The sequence below is a fragment of the Myiozetetes cayanensis genome, unplaced genomic scaffold (genome assembly GCF_022539395.1).
Source record: "Myiozetetes cayanensis isolate MyiCay16 unplaced genomic scaffold, myiCay2020 scf974, whole genome shotgun sequence".
NCBI classification, from domain to species: domain Eukaryota; kingdom Metazoa; phylum Chordata; class Aves; order Passeriformes; family Tyrannidae; genus Myiozetetes; species Myiozetetes cayanensis.
The window spans coordinates 3,064-14,833 of record NW_026088268.1 but is presented as its reverse complement, the minus strand read 5'-3'; the positions used below and the strand labels follow the sequence as shown (position 1 = coordinate 14,833).

The 11,770-nt window shown below is 52.5% G+C and overlaps 1 protein-coding gene across 1 annotated transcript; it reads left to right on the top strand.

The window, feature by feature from the left end:
• Positions 1–224: 224 nt before the first annotated feature.
• LOC126653212 (phosphoribosylformylglycinamidine synthase-like) lies at positions 225–11,257 on the top strand (the record flags this gene model as incomplete). Its single annotated transcript, XM_050340735.1, has 4 exons — positions 225–381; positions 1,800–1,861; positions 4,062–4,223; positions 11,141–11,257. Coding segments are annotated over 4 exons (498 nt in total), but the record flags the coding sequence as incomplete, so codon positions are not given.
• Positions 11,258–11,770: the final 513 nt, after the last annotated feature.

Sequence of the window (11,770 nt, the reverse complement as noted above, 5' to 3'; positions counted from 1 at the left end):
TTTGTCATAGATTTTTTGGGGGTTTTGCTGGGATTTTTGGAGCGTTTTTGGTGGTATTTTTGGGGTGATTTTCTGAAGTTTTTGGTGGTATTTTTGGGACATTTTTGTCGCTTTTTGGTGGTTTTTGATGATATTTTTGGGCCGTTTTTGCCGTAGTTTCTTGGGTGTTTTGGTGGCATTTTTGGGGCGAATTTCCAGCATTTTGGGGTCTTTTTCTCCTGCAGGTGCAGGGGGACAACGAGGCCGAGCGGGATTTGGGGGCCGTTCAGAGGGGGGACCCCGAGATGGAGCAGAAACTGAACCGGGTCCTGCGGGGCTGCATCGAGAGCGGGGACGGGAACCCCATCAGCAGCATCCACGACCAGGGGGCAGGGGGAAATGGTTAGGGGACATTTGGGGACATCCCTGGGGTCATTGGGGACATCCCTGGGGTCATTGTGGGGACAGCAACCCCATCAGCAGCATCCACGACCAGGGGGCAGGGGGAAACGGTCAGGGGACATCATCTGGGGCTTGGGGACATCCCTGGGGTCATTTGGGGTCATTGGGAGGGTTTGGGGTCATTGGGAGGGGTTTGGGGTCATTGTGGGGACAGCAACCCCATCAGCAGCATCCACGACCAGGGGGCAGGAGGGAACGGTCAGGGGACATCATCTGGGGCTTGGGGACATCCCTGGGGTCATTTGGGGTCATTGGGAGGGGTTTGGGGTCATTGGGAGGGGTTTGGGGTCATTGTGGGGACAGCAACCCCATCAGCAGCATCCACGACCAAGGGGCTGGGGGAAATGGTCAGGGGACATTTGGGGACATCACTGAGGGCTTGGGGACATCATTGGGGTCATTGGGGTCATTGGGGACATTTGGGGTCATTGTGGGGACAGCAACCCCATCAGCAGCATCCACGACCAGGGGGCAGGGGGAAATGGTCAGGGGGCATTTGGGGACATCCCTGGGGTCATTTGGGGGGTTTGGGGACATCCCTGGGGTCATTGGGGGGGATTTGGGGTCATTGTGGGGACAGTAACCCCATCAGCAGCATCCACGACCAGGGGGCAGGGGGGAACGGTCAGGGGGCATTTGGGGACATTTGGGGACATTTGGGGACATCAATGGGGTCATTTGGGGTCATTGGGAGGGGTTTGGGGTCATTGGGGACATCCCTGGGGTCATTGTGGGGACAGCAACCCCATCAGCAGCATCCACGACCAGGGGGCAGGGGGAAATGGTCAGGGGACATTTGGGGACATTTGGGGTGGCTTTGGGGTCATTTGGGGTCATTGGGGGCTTTAGGGGACATCTCTGGGGTCATTGGGGACATCCCTGGGGTCATTGGGAGGGGTTTGGGGTCATTGGGAGGGGTTTGGGGTCATTGTGGGGACAGCAACCCCATCAGCAGCATCCACGACCAGGGGGCTGGGGGAACGGTCAGGGGACATTTGGGGACATCCCTGGGGTCATTTGGGGTCATTGGGGGGGTTTGGGGTCATTGTGGGGACAGCAACCCCATCAGCAGCATCCACGACCAGGGGGCAGGAGGGAACGGTCAGGGGACATTTGGGGACATCCCTGGGGTCATTTGAGGTCATTGGGGACACCATTGGGGTCTTTGGGGTGATTGGGGGGGCTTTGGGGACATTGGGGACATCTGGGGACATCTGGGGACACCATTGGGGACATTGGGGGTCATTGGGGACATTGGGGGATTGGGGACATTGGGGTCATTGGGGACATTGGGGATTGGGGACATTGGGGACGTTGGGGACACTCCCAACTGTCCCCAAACTGTCCCCTCCCCCCAGGCAACGTCCTGAAGGAGCTGAGCGAACCCGCCGGTGCCGCCATCTACGCCAGCCGCTTCCAGGTGTGTCCCCAATGTCCCCCCAATGTCCCCAACTGTCCCCAAAACTCCCCAGATCTCCCCAATGTCCCCCCAATGTCCCCAATGTCCCCCAGTGTCCCCCAATGTCCCCCCAATGTCCCAAATGTGTCCCCAATCCCCAATGTCCCCCCAATGTCCCCAATGTCCCCAATGTCCCAAATGTGTCCCCAATCCCCCCAATGTCCCCAATGTCCCCCAATGTCCCAAATGTGTCCCCAATCCCCCAATGTCCCCAATGTCCCCCAATGTCCCCCAATGTCCCCCAATGTCCCCAATCTCCCCAATGTCCCCAAAACTCCCCAGATCTCCCCCAATGTCCCCAATGTCCTTCCAATGTCCCCTGGTGTCCCCTGACCCCTCTCAGTGTCCCCAAATGTCCCCCAGTGTCCCCCAGTGTCCCCAATGTCCCCAAGTGTCCCCTGACCCCTCTCAGTGTCCCCAACTGCCCTCTGTGTCCCTCAATGTCCCCCCAATGTCCCCCCAATGTCCCCAACGTCCCCCAATGTCCCCCAATGTCCCCCCAATGTCCCCAATGTCCCCAACTGTCCCCTGGTGTCCCCTGACCCCTCCCAGTGTCCCCAAATGTCCCCCAGTGTCCCCTGTCCACTCCCAGTGTCCCCAACTGTCCCCAATTGTCCCCTGGTGTCCCCTGACCCCTCCCAGTGTCCCCAAATGTCCCCCAGTGTCCCCAGTGTCCCCCAGTGTCCCCTGTCCTCTCTCAGTGTCCCCAACTGTCCTCTGTGTCCCCAATGTCCCCCCAATCTCCTCAATGTCCCCAGATGTCCTCAATGTCCCCTCCATGTCCCTTGTACCCCAATTTTTGGGTGTCCCAGTGGCCCTGGTGGCCCTGGTGACACCCTGGGTATCCCTGGTGACACCCTGGGTGACCCTGGTGACCCTGGTGACCCCTTGGTGGCCCTGGTGACACCCTGGGTGACCTTGGTGGCCCTGGTGACACCCTGGGTGACCTTGGTGGCCCTGGTGACACCCTGGGTGACCCTGGTGACCCCGGTGACCCCTTGGTGGCAGCTGGGTGACCCCACCCTGAGCGTGCTGGAGATCTGGGGGGGGGGTTGGCCGAGTGTCCCTTGGATGTCCTCAATGTCCCCCCAATGTCCCCAACCCCCCAATGTCCCCCCAATGTCCCCCCAATGTCCCCAATCCCCCCAATGTCCTCAACTGTCCCCAAATGTCCCCTGTCCACTCCCAGTGTCCCCAGTGTCCCCCCCAATGTCCCCTGGTGTCCCCTGGTGTCCCCTGTCCCCTTCCAGTGTCCCCAACTGTCCTCTGTGTCCCCCAATGTCCCCCCAATGTCCCAAATGTCCCCCCAAGTGTTCCCTGTCCCCTCCCAGTGTCCCCAATGTCCCCAATTGTCCCCTGTCCCCTCCCAGTGTCCCCAATGTCCCCAATTGTCCCCTGTCCCCTCCCAGTGTCCCCTGTCCCCCCCCAATGTCCCCCCAATCTCCTCAATGTCCCCAAATGTCCCCAATGTCCCCAATGCCCTGGTGGCCCTGGTGACACCTTGGTGACCCCTTGGTGACACCGTGGGTGACCTTGGTGACCCTGGTGACACCCTGGGTGACCCTGGTGACCCTGGTGACCCCTTGGTGGCAGCTGGGTGACCCCACCCTGAGCCTGCTGGAGATCTGGGGGGGGGGGTTGGCCGAGTGTCCCTTGGGTGTCCCCAAATGTCTCCAATGTCCCCAACTGTCCCCTGCTGTCCCCTGTCCCCTCCCAATGTCCCCAATGTCCCCCCCAGTGTCCCCAAGTGTTCCCTGGTGTCCCCTGTCCTCTCCCAGTGTCCCCAAATGTCCCCGTGTCCTCAATGTCCCCCCCATTGTCCCCAAGTGTCCCCAAATGTCCCCTGTCCTCTCCCAATGTCCCCAATGTCCCCCCCAGTGTCCCCAAATGTCCCCCCAAGTGTCCCCTGTCCACTCCCAGTCTCCCTAGGTGTCCCTTGGGTGTCCCCAATGTCCCCAGTGTCCCAAATTTTTGGGTGTCCCCTGTACCCCTGGGTGTCCCAGTGGCCCTGGTGGCCCTGGTGACACCCTGGGTGACCTTGGTGACCCTGGTGGCCCTGGTGACACCCTGGTGACCCCTTGGTGGCCCTGGTGACACCCTGGGTGACACCTTGGTGACCCTGGTGACACCCTGGGTGACCCTGGTGACCCCTTGGTGGCAGCTGGGTGACCCCACCCTGAGCGTGCTGGAGATCTGGGGGGCCGAGTACCAGGAGTCCAACGCGCTGCTGGTGCGGCCGGCGGGGCTGGAGCTGCTGCGGCGCCTCTCGGAGCGGGAACGGTGCCCCCTCAGCGTGGTGGGGACCATCACCGGAGATGGGAAGGTGACACTGGGGTCATTGGGTCTTTGGGGTCATCATTGGGGTCTTTGGGGTCATTGGGGTCAATGGGATCATTATTGGGGTCATTGGGGTCATCATTGGGGTCATTGGGATCATCATTGGGGTCAATGGGATCATTGGGGTCAATGGGATTATTGGGGTCATTGGGGTCATTGGGATCATCATTGGGGTCATTGGGATCATCATTGGGGTCATTGGGGTCATTGGGGTCATTGGGATCATCATTGGGGTCAATGGGATCATCATTGGGGTCATTGGGGTCATTGGGATCATCATTGGGGTCATTGGGGTCATTGGGATCATCATTGGGATCATCATTGGGATCATTGGGATCATTGGGGTCATTGGGATCATCATTGGGGTCATTGGGGTCATTGGGATGGTCATTGGGGTCATCATTGGGGTCATTGGGATCATCATTGGGGTCATTGGGGTCATTGGGATCATCATTGGGGTCAATGGGATCATCATTGGGGTCATTGGGATCATCATTGGGGTCAATGGGATCATTATTGGGGTCATTGGGGTCATTATTGGGGTCATCATTGGGGTCATTGGGGTCATCATTGGGGTCATTGGGATCATTGGGGTCATCATTGGGGTCATTGGGGTCATCATTGGGGTCATTGGGATCATTGGGGTCATTGGGGTCATCATTGGGGTCATTGGGATCAATGGGATCATCATTGGGATTGTTGGGATCATTATTGGGGTCATTGGGATCATCATTGGGGTCATCATTGGGGTCATCATTGGGATGGTCATTGGGGTCATTGGGATTGACATTGGGGTGATTGGGACATCACTGAGGTCATTGGGGTCATTGGGGTCATTATTGGGATGGTCATTGGGGTCAATGGGATCATTATTGGGGTCATTGGGATCATCATTGGGGTCAATGGGATCATTGGGGTCATTGGGATCATCATTGGGGTCATTGGGATCATCATTGGGGTCAATGGGATCATTGGGGACATGGGAACGGTGTCCCCTCAGCGTGGTGGGGACCATCACCGGCGATGGGAAGGTGACACTGGGGTCATTGGGGTCTTTGGGGTCATTGGGGTCATTGGGATCATTGGAATCATCATTGGGGTCAATGGGATCATCATTGGGGACATGGGAACGGTGTCCCCTCGGCGTGGTGGGGACCATCACCGGAGATGGGAAGGTGACACTGGGGTCTCATTGGGGTCATTGGGGTCATCATTGGGGTCATTGGGATCATTGGGGTCATTGGGATTGTTGGGATCATCATTGGGGTCATTGGGATCATCATTGGGGTCATTGGGGTCATTGGGATGGTCATTGGGGTCATTGGGATCATTGGGATCATCATTGGGGTCATTGGGATCATCATTGGGGTCATCATTGGGGTCATTGGGATCATCATTGGGGTCATTGGGATGCTCATTGGGGTCATTGGGATCATCATTGGGGTCATTGGGGGTCATTGGGGTCATTGGGATCATCATTGAGAGTCATTAGGGTCATTGGGGTCATCATTGGGGTCATTGGGATCATCATTGGGGTCACTGGGATCATAATTGGGGTGATCACTGGGGTTATTGGGATCATCATTGGGATCATTATTGGGGTCATTGGGATCATTGGGATTGTTGGGATGGTCATTGGGGTCATTGGGGGTCGTCATTGGGGTCATTGGGGACCTCATTGGGGTCATTGGAATTGTTATTGGGGTCATTGGGGTCATTGGGATTGTTGGGATTGACATTGGGGTCATCATTGGGGTCATTGGGATGGTCATTGGGGTCATTGGGATCATCATTGGGGTCATTGGGATCATCATTGGGGTCATTGGGATTGACATTGGGATCATTGGGATTATTATTGGGGTCATTGGGGTCATTGGGGTCATCATTGGGGTCATTGGGATTGACATTGGGATCATTGGGATTATTATTGGGGTCATTGGGGTCATTGGGGTCATCATTGGGGTCATTGGGATCATCATTGGGGTCATTGGGATCATCATTGGGGTCATCATTGGGGTCAATGGGATCATTATTGGGGTCATTGGGATCATCATTGGGGTCATTGGGGTCATTGGGGTCATTATTGGGGTCATTAGGATCATCATTGGGGTCATTGGGATCATTATTGGGGTCATTGGGATCATCATTGGGGTCATTGGGGTCATTGGGATCATCATTGGGGTCATTGGGATCATCATTGGGGTCATTGGGGTCATCATTGGGGTCATTGGGGTCATTAGGGATCATTAGGTCAATGGGATCATCATTGGGGTCATTGGGATCATCATTGGGGTCATTGGGATCATTATTGGGGTCATTGGGATCATCATTGGGGTCATTGGGATCATCATTGGGGTCATTGGGATCATTGGGATGGTCATTGGGATCATCATTGGGGTCATTGGGATCATTGGGATCATCATTGGGGTCATTGTGATCATTATTGGGGTCATTGGGATCATTGGGATCATCATTGGGGTCAATGGGACATCATTGGGGTCATTGGGATCATCATTGGGGTCATTGGGATCATCATTGGTGTCTTCATTGGGGTCATTGGGGTCATCATTGGGGTCATTGGGATCATCATTGGGGTCATTGGGATCATCATTGGGGTCATTGGGGTCATCATTGGGATCATTGGGATCATCATTGGGGTCATTGGGGTCATCATTGGGGTCATTGGGATCATCATTGGGATCATCATTGGGATCATCATTGGGATCATCATTGGGGTCATTTGGGTCATTGGGATCATTATTGGGGTCATTGGGATCATCATTGGGGTCATTGGGGTCATCATTGGGGTCATTGGGATCATCTTTGGGGTCATCATTGGGGTCATTGGGATCATCATTGGGATCATCGGGATCATCATTGGGGTCATTGGGATCATCATTGGTGTCTTTGGGGTCATTGGGGTCATTGGGGTCATCATTGGGGTCATTGGGGTCATTGGGATCATTATTGGGGTCATTGGGATCATCATTGGGGTCATTGGGATCATCATTGGGATCATCATTGGGGTCATTTGGGTCATTGGGATCATTATTGGGATCATCATTGGGGTCATTGGGATCATCATTGGTGTCTTTGGAATGGTCTTGGGGCCATTGGGGTCATTATTGGGGTCATTGGGATCATCATTGGGGTCATTGGGATCATCATTGGGATCATCATTGGGGTCATTTGGGTCATTGGGATCATTATTGGGGTCATCATTGGGGTCATTGGGATCATCATTGGGGTCATTGGGGTCATCATTGGGGTCATTGGGGTCACTTTGGGGTCATTTTTGGGGGTCTCACCCCCCTTTTTCTCCCCCTTCCCCCCCAGATCGTGCTGGTGGAAGTTTTGGGGTCAGTTTGGGTTCTTTTGGGGTCATTTTGGGCTATTTTGGGGTCAGTTTGGGTTATTTTGGGTTGTTTTTTCGGCTCATTTCTATGGTCAGTTTGGGGTGATTTTGGGGTCATTTTGGGGGTTGTTTTGGGCCATTTTGGGGTCGTTTTGGGTCATTTTGGGGTCATTTTGGGTTGTTTTTTCGGCTCATTTTTATGGTCACTTTGGGGTGATTTTGGGGTCGTTTTGGGGTAATTTTGGGTTATTTTGGGGCCATTTTTGGGTTATTTTGGGTTTTTTTTTTAGGTTCATTTTTATGGTCAGTTTGGGGTGATTTTGGGGTCGTTTTGGGTCATTTTGGGGTGGTTTAACCCCCTTTTTCCCCCCCCAGATCGTGCTGGTGGATGTCTTGGGGTCACTTTGGGCTATTTTGGGGTCATTTTTGGGTCATTTTGGGTTGTTTTTTAGGCTCATTGTTATGGTCAGTTTGGGGTCATTTTGGGTCATTTTAGGGTCAGTTTGGGTTCTTTTGGGGTCATTTTTGGGTCATTTTGGGTTGTTTTTTCGGCTCATTTTTATGGTCAGTTTGGGGTGATTTTGGGGTCGTTTTGGGTCACTTTGGGGTCATTTTGGGTTGTTTTTTAGGCTCATTTTTATGGTCACTTTGGGGTGATTTTGGGGTCGTTTTGGGTTATTTTGGGGTGGTTTAACCCCCTTTTCCCCCCCCAGATCGTGCTGGTGGATGTTTTGGGGTCAGTTTGGGTTCTTTTGGAGTCATTTTGGGCTATTTTGGGGCCATTTTTGGGTCAGTTTGGGTTGTTTTTTAGGCTCATTTCTATGGTCATTTTGGGGTGATTTTGGGGTCACTTTGGGTTCTTTTGGGGCCATTTTTGGGTTATTTTGGGTTGTTTTTTCGGCTCATTTTTACGGTCGGTTTGGGGTCATTTTGGGTTCTTTTGGGGTCATTTTGGGTCATTTGGGGTCATTTTGGGGTCATTTTGGGTTGTTTTTTTAGGCTCATTTTTATGGTCAGTTTGGGGTCATTTTGGGTTCTTTTGGGGCCACTTTGGGGTCACTTTGTGCTGTTTATTTTGGGGTCATTTTTGGAGTCCCAAGGGTGGGTTTGGGGTCACTTTGGGTTATTTTGGTGCCATTTTTGGGTTATTTTGGGTTGTTTTTTAGGCTCATTTTTATGGTCACTTTGGGGTGATTTTGGGGTTGTTTTGGGTCATTTTGGGGTGGTTTGACCCCCTTTTTTCCCCCCCAGATCGTGCTGGTGGATGTTTTGGGGTCACTTTGGGTTGTTTTGGGGTCACTTTGTGTTGTTTAGGGACCAGTTTTGGGGTCATTTTGGGGTCGTTTTTGGGATTGTTTTGGGTTATTTTGGGGTCATTTTGGGTTATTTTTTTAGGTTCATTTTTATGGTCAGTTTGGGGTCGTTTTGGGGTCATTTTGGGTTCTTTTGGGGCCATTTTTGGGGTCATTTTGGGTTGTTTTTTTAGGCTCATTTTTATGGTCAGTTTGGGCTCATTTTGGGGTCACTTTGGGTTGTTTTGGGGTCAGTTTTGGGGTCATTTTGGGTTGTTTTTTTAGGCTCATTTTTATGGTCAGTTTGGGGTCATTTTGGGGTCATTTTTGGGATTGTTTTGGGTTATTTTGGGGTCATTTTGGGTTGTTTTTTTCGGTTCATTTTTATGGTCAGTTTGGGGTGATTTTGGGTTCTTTTGGGGCCACTTTTGGGTTATTTTGGGTTGTTTTTTTAGGCTTATTTTTATGGTCAGTTTGGGGTGATTTTGGGGTCGTTTTTGGGTCATTTTGGGGTCATTTTGGGTTGTTTTTTAAGGCTCATTTTTATAGTCAGTTTGGGGTCATTTTGGGCTCATTTTGGGGTCACTTTGGGTTGTTTTGGGGTCAGTTTTGGGGTCACTTTGGGTTGTTTTTTTAGGCTCATTTTTATGGTCACTTTGGGGTCATTTGGGGCTCATTTTGGGGTCACTTTGGGTTATTTTGGGGCCATTTTTGGGTTATTTTGGGTTGTTTTTTTTAGGTTCATTTTTATGGTCAGTTTGGGGTCATTTTGGGTTCTTTTGGGGTCATTTTGGGTCATTTTGGGTTTGTTTTTTCGACTCATTTTTATGGTCAGTTTGGGGTCATTTTTGGCGTGATTTTTGGGTCATTTTGGGTTTTTTTGGAGTCACTTTGGGTTGTTTTGGGGCCATTTTGGGGTCAGTTTGGGTTGTTTTTTTAGGCTCATTTTTATGGTCAGTTTGGGGTCATTTTGGGTTCTTTTGGGGCCACTTTGGGGTCACTTTGTGCTGTTTATTTTGGGGTCATTTTTGGAGTCCCAAGGGTGGGTTTGGGGTCACTTTGGGTTATTTTGGTGCCATTTTTGGGTTATTTTGGGTTGTTTTTTAGGCTCATTTTTATGGTCACTTTGGGGTGATTTTGGGGTTGTTTTGGGTCATTTTGGGGTGGTTTGACCCCCTTTTTTCCCCCCCAGATCGTGCTGGTGGATGTTTTGGGGTCACTTTGGGTTGTTTTGGGGTCACTTTGTGTTGTTTAGGGACCAGTTTTGGGGTCATTTTGGGGTCGTTTTGGGTTATTTTGGGGTCATTTTGGGTTATTTTTTTAGGTTCATTTTTATGGTCAGTTTGGGGTCGTTTTGGGGTCATTTTGGGTTCTTTTGGGGCCATTTTTGGGGTCATTTTGGGTTGTCTTTTTAGGGTCATTTTTATGGTCAGTTTGGGGTCACTTTGGGGTCATTTTGGGTTGTTTTGGGGTCATTTTTGGGGTCACTTTGGGTTGTTTTTTTGGTTCATTTTTATAGTCAGTTTGGGGTCATTTTGGGCTCATTTTGGGGTCACTTTGGGTTGTTTTTTTAGGTCAGTTTTGGGGTCACTTTGGGTTGTTTTTTTAGGCTCATTTTTATGGTCACTTTGGGGTCATTTGGGGCTCATTTTGGGGTCACTTTGGGTTATTTTGGGGCCATTTTTGTGTCATTTTGGGTTGGTTTTTTAGGTATATTTTTATGGTCAGATTGGGGTCATTTTGGGTTCTTTTGGGGTCATTTTGGGTCATTTTGGGTTTGTTTTTTCGGCTCATTTTTATGGTCAGTTTGGGGTGATTTTGGGATCATTTTTTGGGGTCATTTTGGGGTGGTTTGACCCCCTTTTCCCCCCCCCAGATCGTGCTGGTGGATGTTTTGGAGTCACTTTGGGCTATTTTGGGGCCATTTTTGGGTTATTTTGGGTTGGTTTTTTAGGCTCATTTTTATGGTCAGTTTGGGGTCACTTTGGGTTGTTTTGGGTTCTTTTGGGGTCACTTTGGGTTGTTTTGGGGTCACTTTGGGGTCACTTTGTGCTGTTTATTTTGGGGTCATTTTTGGAGTCCCAAGGGTGGGTTTGGGGTCATTTTGGGGTCATTTTGGGTTATTTTGGGGTCATTTTGGGTTGTTTTTTTAGGCTCATTTTTATGGTCAGTTTGGAGTCATTTTGAGGTGATTTTGGGATCATTTTGGGGTCATTTTGGGGTGGTTTAACCCCCTTTTTCCCCCCTCCCCCCCAGATCGTGCTGGTGGACGACCTGTCGGCCCCGGTGCCCCCGGGGGGGTCCCACGAGGGGCTCCCGACCCCCGTCAACCTCGACCTCGAGTGGGTGCTGGGCAAGATGCCCCAAAGGTGAGGGGAGGGGCTGGGGGACCCTACGGGGAGGGGCTGGGGGGACCCCGGGGGAGGGGGGAACCCCAAGGGAGGGGAAGAGGTCAAGGGACCCCCAGTTTGGGGGGAGGGTCAAGGGACCCTCTAAAGGAGGTGGGGGAGGGTCTAAATGACCCCAAAAGGTGAGGGGGAGGGGCTGGGTGGGACTCCCGGGGTGGGGAGGGACCCCAAGGGTGGGGAGGGGGCTGGTGGGACCCCGGGGTCAAAGGGACTCCTAAAGGGGAGGGGCTGGGGAGACCCGGGGGAGGGACCCCTTGAGGGGAGGGGCTGGGTGGGACCCCGGGGCCAAAGGGACCCCCTAAAGGGTGAGGGAGGGTCAAAATGACCCCAAAATGTGAGGAGGGGAGGGGCTGGGGTGACCCTGGGATGGGGAGGGGCTGGGGGACCCCGAGGTCAAAGGGACCCCCTATAAAGGGGGGAGGACCTCAAGGGTGGGGGAGGGGCTGGGGGACCCCGGGTCAAAGGACCCCTAAAAGGG